Source organism: Terrapene carolina, unplaced genomic scaffold (genome assembly GCF_002925995.2).
Source record: "Terrapene carolina triunguis isolate 2854851 unplaced genomic scaffold, T_m_triunguis-2.0 Scaffold236, whole genome shotgun sequence".
Taxonomy (NCBI): Eukaryota; Metazoa; Chordata; order Testudines; family Emydidae; genus Terrapene; species Terrapene triunguis.
The window spans coordinates 4,131,911-4,149,457 of record NW_020664587.1 but is presented as its reverse complement, the minus strand read 5'-3'; the positions used below and the strand labels follow the sequence as shown (position 1 = coordinate 4,149,457).

The following is a 17,547-nucleotide window of genomic DNA, read 5'->3' as shown; positions in this document are numbered from 1 at the left end:
CCCCCCCACAGTCTGGCACCTGAGGTGGCCGCCTCAGTTCACCTCATGGTAAGGCCAGCCCTGCCCAAGGGTCACGTAATTGCTCCTCCTTCACCTGGAGAACTCCCTTGGAAAACTCCTCTGCTAGCCGCTCCTGTTTGCTAGCTCCTCTGGTCGCTTAGGAGCGGGCTTTTTAGAGCCCTGGTCTTCCTGAGTCGCTCCGCCCCTCGGCTAAGGGTGGGTGGGTGCTCACCACCAAGCCACACAGCTTTGGGCTGGCTGGGCGCGGCGGGGCGACCTGCGGCTGCGTGCAGTGCCGAGATCAGTGCAGCTCTGCAGCGGCTGCCTTGGGCTGGAGGCTACTGTGCTGCCGTCCTGCTCTTCCTGCTATTCTCTACCCTCTGGCCAGCTGCCCAGGGGCACCTGAAGGGCACGTGCTCAGCCTACAAAGAACAGTCCTCAGCAGTTCACGCCTGCTTGCTCCATAGGGGAAGCCAAGGTGAGTTTAGTGGAGATTCCATCAGACCTCGTCACCCTGTATGTTTTTCTCAAGCTCTCCAGTGCATCACGAGATGCTCTTAGCTCCGGCTGCCCAGGGTGAGTCGACCCCCCACCCCACCCACACACAGTAGAATCAGCGGAACATTTTGGCTAGTGAATATAGGCCCAGGATCTTACCGAGCCCCATAGCAATGTATTTTCCTGTTCTTTTACTGTAAGTTATAAGCTGCTGTAACCGGGAGTCATGCATGGCTGTGTGCATGTATGGATAGGATCTGCATTTATTCTCCACCCTGCCACTGACCTTCAACACCTCTTACTGTCACGTCCCTGCTCTGTGCCTCGGTTTCCCCATATGCAAAAAGGAGGTGTGTGTGTGGGGTGGGGTGGGCGATGATACTTGCCCAGCTTTGTGATGTGGTAGAAAGTCTCTTAGCTAAAGTGCTAAGTATCTTTAGCCATTTACATAGATTTTCCAGCTTGTACCATACGTTATGGGACTCTCTCAAACACTCCCCTTAAAAATCCCATGCGATTTCCTTGAAGGAAGCCGTTGCTTATTCCTATCCGGGGCTCCAGGCTCTGTTCCCTGCCCCGGCTTGGTGTGGGGGTCGTGGGCAAAGCCCGTCACTTCTCTGCAACGCCTTCCCTGGCTGTGAAGTGGGATTAAAATGCAGTCCTGGGCCCAGCCTCTAGAGGGAGACGTGCTCACTTGCCACCAAGCCAGGCCCTGTGCAGCGCCGCAGCGCGGGGAGGGATGCGTTACGGAAGGTGAAATCGGTTCAGCCACTGCAGGTTGGGGAGCAGAAGACACCCCAACATCCCCTCCCCCCTCAACTCTAGGCTTTGTATTGGTGGCTGGTGAAACTGCTGCACTAAGCACTGTCCCTGCAAGGCCGGCGCCTCAGGGTGAGGGGCCCACTGTGAATCAGTGGCATGGCGAGGGCAGGCAAACGGGGTGGGCCCCAGGTTTTGGGTGGGCGGGCCATGACGGGATATGGGAGGGAGGGGGCCAGAAAGGAGGGGGGCGCGCCTCCCCCAGCCCCTCCAACCCGAAGCTGAGGCTGCTCGGGGCACATAGGCTGCGGGGCGTGCCCATGGGGCTCGAGCTTTGCCCACCCCTCCCAACCCCGCCTCGGTGTCTGTCTGCATCCTGCTCCTGTCGGCGCCACGCGCTGCTCCCCGGTCTCCGGCCCCAGCGCTAGACCCACCCAGCCCCACCCCCCGTCTGGGACGACTCACCCCCTCCCAGGTGGGGGTGTGCCTTGTGGGGACGGGTCTGGGCAGCAGCACACGGTGCTGGCAGGAGAGGGACATGGCCGGCGGGACGGACACCAAGCTGGGGTCGGGAATCCCAGCCTGTGGGTTCGGGTGGCTCCAGCCCTGATTTGGGTGGGCCTGGAGACTAAGTGGGTGGGCCGCAGCCCACTCAGGCCCACCCGTGGCTACGCTCCTGCTGTGAATATGACAAGCCAAGGCAGGTGTGTGACCGATTGTCACGCTTAGCTTTGCCATTCGGACTCTGGCACGCCAAGGGGCAGGTCTTGGCGTTAGCTGGGCGGCGGGTGTGAGCAAAAGGGCAGTCCTGGGGCGCTAGTGGTGGGGGCGCTATGTAGGGACGGGCAGAAAGCACCAAGGGGCACCAGTGGAGACCGTTCAGAAATAGCCTGGGCTACATCCTTCATTAGGGCTCAGTGTGATTGTCCTGGGCCTGGCCACGCCCTCTTTGGGGGGCTGGAACAATTTGTATAGTGGGGGTGCCGGTGCTGAGAGCCATTGAACCAAACTGTAAACCCTGAATAGGATGGAAACCACTTCAAGCCAGGGGGCGCTGCAGCACCTCCAGCACCTATGGGGGCTGGCCTCATTCCTTTCTGCCTTCCTGCCTTGCCAACACTGCAATGCTACAGGAAGCGTCAGTGCAGTTGCCTGGGTCTCCCCATGTCCCCAGCCCAGCACTCTCACGCGGGGAACCCCATCTGGCTCTGAGAAATTAAGCAAGGTTGGTTATATGTACAGAGGCTGCAATTCGCCCCTGCATCAAGGTCCAGCCTGAGGCCTGTACCCCAAGGGAATGACTGCATCGCTCCAGCAGGGGGCAGTCTTTGTGTATGGACCCACCCCCCCACGTACGCACACGCACCCACCCAGAGCGTGCCCGGATCCTTTCAGATACTAAACAACATTGCCGAGAGATAAATCAGTTTAACAACAAACAGCCCATGCGGAAGCCCCGGGGCGCTGGGCATCTCAGCAGTTTGACACGCCCCAAGGCAGGCTGGGGTTTATTTTTGTAACACAGCAACCTTGACGATGTCCCCATCGTTAAATGAAAGGGCACAAACTGTCTTGTTGGAGGTCTTTGAAGTGTATTTAATGGCGTCTGGGGGCCTCGTGCCTGTGCCAGCTTCCTATCTGTGCAGCCAGATCTCACTTTGCTCCAGGGAGGGAAGCATTCTTTGCTAACAGTAACCTGAAGAGGGGGAAATCCAGGATGTGCTCCCTTTTGTGGGGGCCACTGATGAATAGAGAGGCTAGAAAAGGCAGGTTTCCTCCCCTCAAAAAGGGTTTTTCCTGCTTGTGGGATTCCCCCTCCCCCCCTTATGGATATTCCAACTTGCCGTCCCTGTTTCTTTGGAGGACTCCTGGACAGGGGCGGCTCTATGTATTTTGCCACCCCAAGCACGGCAGGCAGGTGGCTTTCGGCGGCGCGCCCGCGGGAAGTCCGCTGGTAACATGGATTCAGCGGCATGCCTGCGGGAGGTCCACCGATCCTGCGCCTTCGGCGTCCCCGCCGCTGAATTACCGCCGAAACCGCAGGACCGGCGGACCTCCCGCAGGCAAGCCGCCGAAGACTGCCTGACTGCCGCCCTCACGGCGACCATCAGGCCGTCCCCCCGCGGCTTGCCGCCCCAGGCACGCGCTTGGCGCGCTGGTGCCTGGAGCCACCCCTGCTCCTGGAAGAGGAGAGATCTGGAGAGGGGTCATTCGGCATAGAGGGGTGGGAGTGTTTGAATCTTTCCCAAAGAGAGGTTCTCACTTCACTGTTTACCAGGCATTGGAATTAAGCGGGGGTTACCCAAACCAGCGTTTTTAAACAGCCCATCCAAAGCGCCAGTCCCTCCCCCATTGATCAAGCTCCATTCTTCAGACCCCTGGTGGCAGAACCCTACCAGTTCTCCACAGTCACTGACGGAAAACAGGGGCTGCAAACCTATATTTCTAATGTAAAAAAAAAAAAAAAAATGCAACAAATGTTTTTGGAAAGCCCCTTCCAGGCATTCCTGGTGCACCATAAAGAAGCAAAAAGGGGGATGCAAACATCCATACTTTTACCCTGGGGGCAATGAGGGTTGGATGTGGCTGGGTGTGTTTATCTTGCACAACTTGCCTTCACATTACAAGCTTCCAGTGCATCTGGCAGCCAGGCGTGGATAACTTCCCCTTAATTTTATCTCAAAGGATCTGATTTTGCAACTCTGAACTCCCGGGGGTAGCTCTTCTGCAGCGTCCCTCTGAAGTCAATGAGGAAAGGACTTGAGCGCGGGGCCCCAGCCAGAGGATCTCAGAAGTTCCAGGAGCGGGCAGGGCTTTTCCAAAGGGGATGGGAGAGGACAGGACCTCAGCCCAGGCTTCAATTAACAAACTCAGTAGGGGTAGGGTTACCATATTTTAATTTAAAAAAAGGAGGACACTTCACGGGGCCCCGGCCCCGCCCCAACTCCGCCCCTTCCCCGTCCCCGCCCCTTCCCCAAAGACCCTGCCCCAACCCTGCCCCCTCCCCTGAACGCTCCGCCCCCTGCTCCTCCCCTTCCTCTGCTTCCCGCGAATCAAATGTTCGCGGGAAACCTGAAACAGGGAGGCAGCAGGTAAGCAGGGGCTGGGGCTGGGGCGGGGCGCGGCGCGGCCCAGTCCGGCCCTCCCGGCCGAGCGGCTCCCTCCGGCGGCGGGCCGGCCCAGGCCAAGAGGCTCTGGCCCCAGCATCTCCCGCCCGGCTTGGCTCGGGCCCTGGGGCGCTGGCCCCTGGCCGAGCACCGCTGGCACTGGCCCGCCCCAGCCCCCGGCCGAGCACCGCCGGCCCCGGCCCAGCCCCTGGCCCCGCACCGCTGGTCCCGCACCGCCGGCCCCGTCCCGGCCCTGGACCTGCACCGCCGGCCCCGCACCGCCGGCCCCCGGCCAAGCACCACCGGCCCCGCACCGCCGGCCCCGGCCCCCGGCCAAGCACCGCCAGCCCCGGCCCAGTCCCGGCCCCCGGCCGAGCACCACCGGTCCCAGCGGCTCCGGCCCCTGGCCAAGCACCGCCGGCCCCTCCCTCCCTATTTTCCCAGACATGTCCAGCTTTTTGGGATTTCCTCCCGGACGGGGATTTGAGGCCCAAACAGCCAGCCATGTCCGGGAAAATCCGGACGTATGGTAACCCTAAGTAGGGGATACAACAGCCCACTGTCACCGGGGTGGTGTTTGCAGGAGGGGGGGTGATGACCCTGCAGCAGACCGAGGTTTTCCCACAACAAACTCTTGGTGTTTTCCGGTTGCTCTGCTAAGCAGGGCTGTTCACTCTGTCCTCTCTCTGGTGAGGCGGTGTCCAGGGAAGCTGGGGCTCTAGAGCACGTAGGGAGACTCCCCCCCCCCCACCTCCCCGCTCAGGTTCGGGTGGAGTTTTACCAAGGGACTCCTGAGACCCCTTCGTGCAGCAGCTGCAGTAAAGGTGCCTATCTGAACGCTCACCTTACTCACTGGACTGGAGGGAATTAATACAACCTCGGCTGCTGTCCCTTCTCTGATCCTTGGGGGTTCCTGGCTCAGCCACCTGTTGCTGTCCAGGTTTGAAACTTCTACTCCGCCCTCCCTCTCTCTGATTCAAAAGCCCTTCTGGTTTGCACTGGCTGTTTGTGGCTATGAGCCGCTGTCTCCACACCCCCCAGAGCAAGGGGCCATGGGCACAAAGCTCGGGTACAAATCTTCTGGTTGATAGGACAGTTATTACAAAACACTTCGTCACTTTCCCCAGGGCTTTGCACAACACAGATAAGACACGTCCCCTGAGCTGGAAAGCTTTCCGGCTCAATGAGACAGGACAGGCAAACCCAAGGCAAGGCAGAGAGGGAGGGATTGTAGGTGAGAAGGAGTGGTTCGAAGAGGCAGACTGAAGGGTGTAGGTGCTAAGGTGCCACATATCTAGATTGCAGAGGGTGTCAGGTGGCCAAGGACCCTGGGCCTTGGCCCATTGTAGAGATCAGGCCGACTGCAAAGTTGGATCTAGATCTGTGTTTAGATTCTAAATATACCCGAGAGTTTGGGGATGTTTGGCTCAGGCCCATCTCTAGTAATATCTATTACCCCTTGGCCATTTGGAAACCCATTCACAGCCCTGCAGTACATCTGCTATGCTGGTGGCAGGACACAGATCTAAATGAGGGCTTGTCTACATGGGGACACTCAGAAAAGTTAATCTGAATTAGTTTGGTGGTTTAGTTAACTGCATTAACTCTGAATAAGAGTTCTCCCACAGGAGATTAAAGTTACCTTAATTCACTTCCAAAGTGAATGCTGAATAAGAGCATCCACACTGGGATTTAATGTGTTTTCACTAATCCACTTTAAATTCACACCTTTAATTCAGATTAATTTTCCTGAGTGGCCCAGTCAGAACCGGCTCCAGCTTTTTTGCCGCCCCAAGCAAAATATATATATAAAGCCGCGATCAGTGGCACTTCAGTGGTAGCTCTACCACGCCGCTTCATTCTTCGGCGGCAATTCGGCAACCGGTCCTTCCCTCTGAGAGGGACTGAGGGACCTGCCACCGAAGACCCGGACATGCCGCCCCTTTCCATTGGCCACCCCAAGCACCTGCTTCCTTTGCTGGTGCCTGGAGCCGGCCCTGGGCCCAGTGTAAACTAGCCCTTGGCTATCTAGCAGCATCCCCATCTGGTGGCTAGGGCTGCCCTGTGTGTGTCCTGTTTGGCCTCCGGGCCAACTGTTCCTCCTACCTTGACATGTCTGTCATCGGCAGTCATCTCATCAAACTCCTCCCCCAGTTTGAAGCTGATCTCTGTGCTCTTGAAGGTGCTCTGGGTCTTCACGGTGACCTTGTCGCCCTCCAGCTCGATGATGGTGGTGGGCTTGGTCAGGTTTGCTATCTGCCTCATGGCAAAGCCCACGCCTGGGGGACAAACAACAAGAGCAGACAGCACTGAGTGGGAGCTGCAGGCAGCGGGCTCGAGGCCTACCTGCGGGGAGCGGGCGGAACAGATCCTCAGCTGGCGTGAACTGACTCCAATGGAGCCACGTCATTTGACACCAGCCTCAGATTTGGCCCGAGATCTTCCTTGTGCAGCTCCAAGCAGGGTAATTACCCTGGGTAGGGGTAATCTCCCTCCAGCACATCCCCGCCTAGCTTACCCTTGCTGCCTCTCCCCACAGCTCCCGACGAGAGATCACCGACCAGTGGGAGCCCACAAGACACATCAGGCCTGATTCTGCCCTCGCTCCCACCCATCGCTGCCGAGAGGTGACTCCCCACGCACTCTTGGGGGCCTATTATCTCCTTTCTGTTTCTTGTGAGACACAGGAGCCAGAGGGGGCGGGTTCACACTAGGCACTTGCACTTGGCCTTCTGCGTGGGTCACCCCTTGGCACGGGCAAGTGTGCGACAACACACCCGTGATCATTTCTGACTCCTACAACCAAGAGCTTGGGAGCCTGCCCTCCAGCATCTCAGTAGCTTTAGGGGGGCGGTGTGCAGTAAGTCCCCTTCCCAAATCGTCTCTCCCCTCAGCTGTACTGACTGACTCACAACTAATAAATAACATCCATCGCTCTCCGGGTAGCACTGGACAATTTCCTGAGCATTGGTGCCTCTTGTCTTCACTTATCTCAATTGGGCGCTTGGTTCCGTGATTGCCTTTCTCATCACAGCTCTCGAGGGGCAACGGAGTGAGAACTTGGCCCACTGACCACAAATCACTGCCAGCAAGCAGCTGAACGGAGCCCGGGGAGGAGCCGTGTTCTGAAATGTATCAGCGTTTGTACTGGGCTCCCTGCATAGCCCGAATCCAAGCGTCAGTATTTTACAACCCTCCGGACACTGGTAAGAATGGGAGACGCCCTTGGGGCTCGGTCTTTGGCAGCTGTTCAGTGGCCCAGCTCCACTCCCTTTCCACCCGCTGAGAGCTGGCCCTCAGCCCTCAGCAGCATGGCAGGCTCCCTAGCCCTCATCTGGCCAGTGGTCGTCTGCAGCGCCGGATTTGTGGTTACAGATGTGCCCGGAGGAATGTGAGCAGCTGCCGTGGCCTGGCAGTGGGTAGGGGAGTGGATAGGGCAGGCACCGAGGAGGGGGCAGTGAGGAAAGAGACAGAGGGTTTCCCACACTAAGCAAACTGTCTGTGTGATTCCAAGGTGCACCCACCTCCCCGCACAACTGCAGCTTGGTTTGTCTGTGGGACCCGCGCTGCAGCCTTTTGTCTGTAGAGCGCCTTTAGGGACGGTCTGTCCTACACAAAGCTGGGCTCAGGTTCATTCAGGGACAAAAGTCCCCCCACCCGTGCTCAAGTGCTTTGCTGAATCAGGGCTGCTGTGCTGAGCACTAACCCTTCCCCAGCACCCCTGTGCGCTGCTGCGTTCGCACCTGCAAGCTCCCAGCTGCTGTGTCCGGGACACCCCTGCTCACCCACTGATTTTATTGGGACTGCAAAGGTGCAACAGGACAGATTTGGGCCCAATGTCCGCTATCTCCGCATGGCAGCTGCACTGTTCCCAAGCACGCGCCAGACTCATTTCCGGCGTTGACGCCAGTGCAGTGCAGCAGGATCGCGTGGAAGGCCCCTATGGCTGAGGCACAAGGGCTGACGTTTAGCACAACACCTGGGAAGTGATTAAAGGGCTGCGCGCTTGCTGCTGGGAGCCAGGGTGTCAATGGCAAGCAGCAAGTGATCCCGCGATAGGCCAGCGGTTAGCAAATGTTGGCTAAGCTGGGGGGACCACCTGAGCAAACGTGCACTTATTAATGCACAACAAGGCTTGGCTCCATGCGACTCAGCGCCTGGTTTCCTTCTTTCGGGACATGTAGCAGTAACTGCTGCAGGGACAGGCTCAGGTTAGCCATAATCCTCACCATGAAACCACCACAAGTTAGGGAGAGTCTAATCTGCACCCTCTCTGCTCAGGACTGAGTTGTGTGGGGCAGGGACCACGGCACAGCTGGGGAATGCGGGAAGCCTGGGCCAAGAATGACTCATGTAATGCTGACACTCCTGGGGAGGTTGGCAGCAGCAGGGATCAAACCTGGGAGCCTGGTTCCTAATGCATCAGCCTCTACTGCCCGAGCTAAGAGAGCCAGCTCTCCTAGGCCGGAGCAGGCGCATCAATCGATCTGTTTGGCCTAGCCACTGCTGGAGGGGACAGAGCTTCGCAGCAAGTGGGCATGTGTAGTGAGGCGGAGTGGCCTCCCACCGAGGTAGAGGGGAAGGAGTCTGTGACGTTCTCTACCTTGTGGGACCACCCTGCACCCCCATGTATGTTCATCCTTATAATATGCTGGTGTGGGATCCAATGCAAAGTTTGTCATGTCGGGTGCCTTCGGAAGGCTCATGACACACCGAGCAGTGTTGTTATAGGTTGTAATTTCATGTATATAGTGATGAGGCTGAGAATGTGTCCTCATGGCTTAAAACAAGCCCAGACAAAAACTCTCCAAGAGCAGAGAGGCAGTTCACACCTCATCAGGGCACGTATGGGAAAAACCCAGCCCAGCCTCACAGGAACAAAGGACACTGGCCTAAGCAGCAACAAAGGATCTGTTGGACTCTCGAGTGAGTCACCCCCCTTCCTTTGGTCAGTTTGAGACTGCAATGAGGTAATGCTCACCTGACTCTGAAGGGGGGAGGCAAAGCCATGAGGGAAGAAAGAACATGATAAAAGGGAGAGACGTTTGCCATGCTCTTCCTCTCTCTTCCACCTACATCTACAGACATCACCACCAAGTGACTGAAGCGCTGATCAAAGGGGAGAGCCTGGCTGAAAGGCAACCAGCCAGCCTGTGGTGAGAAGCATCTAAGTTAGTAAGGGCACTGAAAGTGTTAAGATCAGCTTAGAATGCGTTTTGCTTTTCTTTCATTTGACCAAACCTGACTTATGTTTTGACTTAAAATCACTTAAAATCTATCTTTGTAGTTAATAAATTTGTTTGTGTATTCTACCTGAAGCAGTGCGTTTGGTTTGAGACATCTCAGAAATTCCCCTTGGGATAACAAGCCTGGTGCATATCAATTTATTTGTTAAATTGATGAACTCATATAAGTTTGCAGCGTCCAGCGGGCATAACTGGACACTTCAAGACGGAGGTTCCTAGGGCTGAGTCTGGGACCGGAGATATTGGCTAGTGTCATTCGGTTGCACAATCCAAGGAGAAGCTTACATGCCAGAGGCTGTGCGTGAACAGCCCAGGAGTGGGGGTTCTCACAGCAGAGCAGGGTAAGTCTGGCTCCCAGAGTCAAGGATTGGAGTGACCTAGCAGATCACGGTCCAGATAACACCAGGGGAACGTCACAGAGTCACTCTGTGATCCCTGGTGAGTGCAGCCAGGCCGGGCTCACCCCTCCTGCCAGAAGCTAAGGGGCAAGACAGAAAGTATAAGAGGCAACGCCTCTAACTCAGTTGAGCCTGAGCCAGGGAATGGAGCAGATGTCTCCAAGCCACTGCAGATCCCCAGACCTGAACCCACGCTGCACCATGCCCTGCCCTGCTCCTGGAGGAGACTGAACCAGGTGACGAGCTGCCAGGACTGCCACTCGCCATATACCCCAGTGAGAAGGGAGATGACCCCAAGCCACAGGTACATTATAGTGGGAGAGTAGGAAGTAGCCCAGGGTCACCAGACAGTAGTTTGGTTTCTGTTGTTGCCTGAACCCCGGTCAGTGTGTTTTGGGCAGATCCCCATTGGTCAAGTGGCAGAACACTCCACCACTGGGCTGAGACCAGCTGGGGTAGGGTGGGCCCGGATCCCCCGACCCCCTGCTGCCAACCTCCCCCTGGGGTGGCAGCTCCTCACTATAGGACAAGAGGCCTGCATTGTTTGCCGTCTGCCAGAGCTGGGACTCCAGAATGTTTGTATTGTTCTGCCCACCTAAGAGCCTGAGCCTTAAACCTGCTTGTTTGCTCCGCCCTGCCTAAAGGCTGCGGCTTTAATCCCCAATAGGGAGTGGCATCCCAGAGTCATAGTGAGGTGGAGTGGCTTCCCACTGAGCCAGAGGGCAAGGGACCACCGCAAACCCACGACAGCATGGTTTTCACTAGTGATTTGGGGAGACACCTAAACGGTTGCTGAGCACCCGTCCTCTGCAAACCCTCTCCTTTAAGGTGTGCCCTGGTGGGCACCCAGAATCACTAGGCCCTTCTGCAAAATCGTGACCCACGTTTGTCTGGCTTCCCCCAGTAGCAACCCAAAGCTGGCTTTGCGCTAAGTGGCAGCTGGGCCTCTGCTCCCAGGAAGCCAAAACCCTTCCGCCAAGGTAATCGAAGGCCAGAGCTGGCCCTGAATAATCAGATCGGGGTGAAAGTGGGTGACTTCCCCCTGTGTGCGTGTACGTGCATGTATGCATGGGAAGACGTACAAAATGTTTCATTCATTTATTCCAGGCCATTTTGCACCCCTGATATTTCAGTGTCACAGTCAGGGAGGGACCGTGGACCCCACCCAACCCGCATGACTGGAAAATGTCCCCACCATGTTTATTCAATGGCAACAGCTTCTGGGAGCCAATTTCGAGGGAGCAGCCATTTTACACAGCAGACCCCACAGTCTGCTAGGGAGAAGGCTGGAGCAGCCACTCACCATCCCTGACAGCTCCCCTCCCTCGGGGTAGCTAAGGCAGGCTGGCCAGGGCAGGGGTCCCCCGAGGAGTCAGGCAGCCCCTCTTGGATGCTTTGCAGCTGCTAGAGATTGCAGTGCTCCAGAGCAGTGTCTGCCCCGTGCTCCAGCAGTCACTCACATGCAAAGCAGAGCACTGCCCAGCCCAGGTGAGTTGGAAGCAGCTGGGGTGTCCAGTATGACAATGCAAACCCCTTTCCTCCGATGCCGCGAGGAGGAGACTGGGGGGGTCCAATCCTGCCCTCAGTTCCGCCCATGCGGCTTCACTGTGATTATGCTGGACATGTAGCTAGTGCTCCCCGGTGGCAGCGCAGAGCGCTTGCTGCTGGGCCCAGCTGCCTTGCCCGAGCCTTGCAGGGTTCTGGATGGCCTACACCCAGCGATGACTCCACCCAGGGTTCTGGATGGCCTACACCCAGCGATGAATCCATCTGCAAATGCTGCCTGGCACCGAGCAGTCTGCGCACGGCAGAGAGGAGAGGCACTGAGTGAAGCCAAGCTCCCATTGCCAGAGCAATGACAAGGCAAAGGGTAGGACGGCTCTTGCATCAGACACAAAGGGCCACTAACACCCCCCTCCCCACTCCTGCAGAGGGGATTGCATGGGTGTGGCTGATGCCTGCGAGCTAATTGATGCTGGCGCAGGAAGTCGCTGTGGCTGAGAGCGATGAGCCTGGCCAGCCGCCATGCAACCCAGGCTTCCCCTTTTGTGTCTGATTGTAGAAATATCAGCGCCGGGCTTGGCTTGGCTCCGTTACACTGACCTTGCTCGCCAGCTCTTGCACTTAGACCTCCCCCCACGCCCATCCAGCTGTCAGCCGTGCAGAACCCCCTCCTGCCGGGCCAAGCTGCTCCCAGAGAAATCAGGTGACAGAGCGATTAACCCTGCCACTTCCATGCCCCCATCAAGGTCGGAAAGGGGCGTGTGTGTGTGTGTGTGTGTGTGTGTGTGTGTGTGTGCATTTTAAATACAGCACAGCAGCCTGTTTGCCTTTGATTTTAGGTTTAAAAAATGCTATTTAAAAAAAAAAAGATAGTAACACTGCTTGCCAATAACACTTGTCCCATATTTTCCATTTCCGAATAGGGTGACCAGATGTCCCATTTTTAAAGGGACAGTCCTGTTTTTTTGGGACTTTGGCACCTATTACCCTCCACCCCCTGTCCTGTTTTTTCACAGTTGCTATCTGGTCACACTATTCCAACAGGAACATTTGCCCCAGCCCTACACATATTGGAAATTCAGCGTAAAGAGAAAACAGACATCACTGTTTAAAATATTACCCAAAATACCCCCTTCCGACTGAGCCCACACCCTGTACATTACGCCCAGGGGACACTTGCCTGCATACAACGCACAGAATTCAGCTCAGCAACGGGAATGCAGCCAGTCCTGGGATTTCACTGCCTGTTGAGTTATTTGCCTTTTTTCCTGGCCAGCCTGCAGCTCTCCTTGTATCTCCGGGGCAAAGAATAACCCCCTAGCCATCATTATCCCTTTTAAATAAAGGCTCGTCCACTGCACCACCCAATTCCCAGCCCCCTTTCACGCTGCCAATCACTCACCAATCGCTTTCATGTATTCATCAAAATTATTGCTGTCCACCAGCTTCCAGGTGCCTGCGAAAGCTTCAGCCATGCTGAACCCTGTGACTGTGCAAGCTGCCGTATGGCACTGAGGAGAGGAGAGGAGAGGAGAGGAGAGGAGAGACTGCTCTGTAATCTAGGCACATTCTGCCTCTTTAAATAACTGTTCTAATCACATGATTGGAGAGTGAGCGAGTGGCTACAGAAATATTTCCCCAGCCTACCAGAGAAACTGTCAAACTGGAACAGCTAGCTGGGCTGGTAGGGGGCAGAGCTCAGCGAGAGCTGCTCCAGCCTCGCATTGCGTTAGTAACACTCCAGTGCTGCATGGATTGGGCTCTTCTTGCAAGCAAATCATCTGCATCCTGCCCCCATCTCCTGTGTGTGCCGCTCCCCACGGCTCAGATGAGATCCCAGCGTGGCCAGTGAAATCTCTGGCAGGAACTGACCTCTGCAGAGTGACACGCCAGTGTACAGATGTGGGTCAGGAATCAGACCCCTTGGCTTTTCTCCTAGTACCTAGCTGGATCTTCTGGGGGGGTTTCAGAGCCTTATGCAGCCCTAGGTTAGGCAGCGATGTACGAATGATTATTTGTATTGTAGCTGTGCTCAGATTGTGCCCAGCGGAGATCAGGGTCCCGCTGTTGTAGGGCGGGGTGTGAACATGCAAGGAGAGCTACCCCCTGCCCCGAGGAGCTCACAGGCCAATAGACAAGACATGAAGGAAAAGCCAGTATAATTATGCCCATGTTACAGATGGGAAAGCGAGGCTCAGACGGGGGAGGCGTCTCGCCCTAGGTCACATAATGAGTGGCAGAGCTCAGAGCAGAATTCTGATCCCCGGATTTCCACCTGAGCAGACCCCACTGCCCCTCTGAAGCAGGGCAGTTGCCCAGTCCCTGGTGATATTTGGCAGACAGTCCCCCAGGGCCAGTTAGAGTCAGGGGAGTTCCCACTCTCTCTCGTCAGACCTCAGGGCACGTGGTATAAATCCACTTCTTCCCGCGTCTCTCGCTGGGCTAAGCCCTGCCCCTGCTCACACCCACCTTCTTAGCTCAGGGGCTGGAGCGGGCACGGTCTCGCTCTTTAGTTTTAACATGGCGTTGCCCATCTCTGGCACCGTTCACCCAAGGCATCAGTGCCATCGATCAGCGCTCACCAGTGCAGCCGCGCACGCCAGGGTCACGGTGTGGGGCTGGCCGCCTCTCCGAGTACAGCTCTCAGGCGTCAGGCCTCGGGCTCTTACCTCCCGGGGGCTGGCATCCTCCGATTGTCCCGCTCTCGGAGCGGGTACTGGCTCCAGTCCCCCGCGCACAGGCTGCAGCAGGACGGCTGGTCCATCGGGGGGTTGTGACCCGTGTGGGGACAGTGACCCCGCAAAGCTTCATCCGAACAGCAGTCTAGCAGGAGAGAAGGTGTTTAAACCACCCAACGGCCAGCAGGCCTGTCTGCTTTGCCCAGGTCTGACATTCCAAAGTGGAGACCTGGACAGGCTCAACTTCCTCAGGGCACCCCTAAACTCCGGGGACGGGGGTCAGGTTCTGCTCCTCCTTGTGAGAGTGTTTAACCACCCCCCTCCATAGACTTTTGATCCTCTCGCCCCCGGGACTTTGAATCCAGCCCAGCAGGGGCACGGAGCCCAGTGTTCAGAGGGAACTGATCTGCATTGGCTTGTCTGGGGAGAAGGGCAATCAGGATTCGCCTCCCCTGCCTGGGTGTATTTCCTGCTCGTCAAGTATCTCAGGCTATAAGTCCATTAAACAGCACAGCAGCCTGGTCATCAGTTCTAGGCAGTTCCAGACCCAGCACTGTAGAGTTACTCTCACTCTGTAGATAGGTAAAGTGAATCACAGAGAACTGTTTCTCCCCTTTCCCCCACCCCTTCCCCCGAGATGCACAGCCATGGCAGGAAAAGAATTCAGGTGTCCAGATCTCATATCTGTAAACCTGGGTGTAATGCAGATGCTAATAGTCCTTAGCATTCACATGGTGGTTTTCTTCCATACACCTCAAAGACATAATTATCATTGCAGCTGGGGAAACTGAGGCACAGAGCAAGGCAGGCCCTGGTCCTCAAAGGCATTTAGGCACCTAAATGCCTTTGAGGATTGGGGCCGAAGTGGCTAACCCAAGGCCATGGAGTGAATCGGTTGCAGGTCCTGGCTGCTGGCTTTGTTTTGCACTATTCTACCTGAAGTCGCAGCAGCAGCATGCCAGCAAGGCTGACCCCTGGGGCCGAGGGGAGCAGGCGTGTACTTGTGCAGGAGATGCCTTGAGAGCCAGCCCGCTCCCATTGGGGCTCAGGGGACCCCTCCTATGACTGGCAATGCTGTGGTCCCATGTGGAGTTTGAGCCTGATCTGCACCCTGCTCCCAAGAGCAGCAAGCCGAAGCTGGCTGGGACGTCTCCGGGGTGGTCCTCTGCTGGGATTGTAATTCTGGCCAGGCTTCAGCCCTTGTGTTTCTCGCTGGGGAGTGTGCCCTGAAAAGACTAGTAGGCATGCCTGCTGCATGGTACAAAGAGCGTGTGTAGCCTGACACGGGGGCTTGTGGATTTTAGAAGCTCCACCGAGCGCTTGCAGAGGGAAAACGGGGGAGGCACAGTCCCAGCTTTGCCCCCATGCCCCCCACCCTCCTTGCATCCTTTGTGTAAGGGAGCCACGTCTGTGACCATCAGCAGCCACCTCTCCTCCTACCCTGAGCCACAGACTCTATGGACCAGAGCTGAAATCCTGGCCTTCAGTTTGTACAGCGCCTAGCACAATGGCATTCTGGTCTCTGACTAGGGCTCCTAGCCTCTGTGGGAATAGAAATAGTAAATGGCCATCATACCGACATCCACAGCGAAACTCCCATTGACGGGACCAGGGCATGCCCCACAGACTTTGCTCCGTGGATCTCGTTCACCTCTGGACTTTACGAAGAGCATGTGGGTCTTTTTCAAGAACACTTTACAGGCCCTGCAGCAAACATTCGCTGGGTTTCTAAGTGCTTCTTTCTTCAAAGTACTTCAACAGTCCTTATCATTTTTGAAGCACTTTTCATGTTCAAAGCATCACCCGGCTATTAACGAATGACTCCTTGCAACAGCCCGGCCAGGGAGGCTGGTGAGCTGAGCTAGGCAGTTTTAGTATGAAATTATTCACTGAAAAAAATGCAGCGACAGTGACACTGAAGCAGTTCACGACAGCGGGTTGGTTTCACTGGATTGTTTTGGCTGAAGAAACCCTACGAAATCCACTGAAATAAATCGACATGTTTCAATTGTTTGGTTCCAAATGACTTTTCATTTCACAATAGCCTTTCATTTTATTTTAAAAAAATAAATCAAAACCATCTGAAAATGGTCAAAAGTGAAATAAAACATCGATTTGTCCAAACAAAATGTTTAATTCAGAAAAAAATGTTTATACTTTTCAATTCACCAAACATTTTGACAACATTTTGCTTTGATCCCAGATTTTTTGTTTTGTTTCAGATTTCAGAACCAAAAAAATAAAAATCAGTTTTTTTGTGACGCAGAGGCCCATTGGTTCCAACAGGCAAAGGGTTCACTGTTCTTTACAGACAACTCCTGTCTCAGACCTGAGAAACTCACTACTCCTAAGGGCTGATTTACACTTGGGAACTTACATTGGCATAGCTACATATCTCGGGGTGTGAAAAATCCACACTCCCTTGAGACATCCATTTTGTGCTCAGTGCAGTAGACAGAGAAGACAGATAACACTGGTCTACAATTTTTGAGAAGTCGTCTGCTTCAGAGATAAAATGTGCTATTTATTATGTATTTTGAGGTGCTGAATTCAAATATGACAATTAAAACAACTGATTGGCTACTGTTTCTAAGATATTTAAGTTTTTACATTTTATGTCTATGTATATTGTGTAGATAGTAGAGTTTTAATCATAAATTGTAAACCTAGGTCTTTTCATGTGTTTATGGTTGCTTTACATGATAATATTTCACCTGTCCTGTTTATGTAACACTTTAAAAATCAGCAAAAGGGTTATATAAATAAAATTTATTAGGAAACAAAAGGCAAAAAACTATTATGTACATAGTTTAGTCCTATTCAGTGTCTACTCAGCGCTTCTTGGCTTGTCTCTTGTATTCCCAACTGGAGGCACCATGCAGAAGTAACAATTGCTGGTATGATCTGTTGGCTCTCTCCAAATCATTGGCACTGCAAAAGGCAGAGATTTCCTTTTCCTGTTCAACCACTGGCGAAGATTTGTTGCACAAGTGTTGCAGCATATGTGTGGGGCCCACCTCTTGTCCTGATCTCCAATTTTGCAGCCAAAAGAAAGGTGATAGGCTTTCTTAACCATAGTGGTTCTACTGCGCTTTTGTGATGCAAAAGTCACTTCACCACAAACATAGCAGAAGTTATCTGCACTGTTCACACAAGTACGAGGCATCTCTGCTCACTTTGGCGAAACAGAAATGTGTCCCTTTGCAAAATCAAACACTCACAAATAAGAGAGCACGACACTGTATGATTTCTAGAGCTGATATAGGGCAATTTGTTCAGCAGAGTGATGTAAGCTTCATTATGATTGCATCATCCATGACTTCTAGGAATAACATGATGCAATTCATATCATGTATGA

General features: G+C 54.8%; 1 protein-coding gene across 1 annotated transcript in view; it reads right to left on the bottom strand.

Moving 5' to 3' along the window:
- FABP3 (fatty acid binding protein 3) overlaps positions 1-13,159 on the bottom strand; it is a 38,420-nt gene extending 25,261 nt beyond the window's left edge. The window contains exons 1-2 of the mRNA XM_024203473.2: positions 12,914-13,159; positions 6,471-6,643 (exon numbers count right to left, since the gene is read on the bottom strand). Coding sequence (XP_024059241.1) covers positions 6,471-6,643; positions 12,914-12,986 — 246 coding nt within the window. The 5' untranslated portion in view covers positions 12,987-13,159. The remainder of the gene's footprint in view (positions 1-6,470; positions 6,644-12,913) is intronic.
- Positions 13,160-17,547: the final 4,388 nt, after the last annotated feature.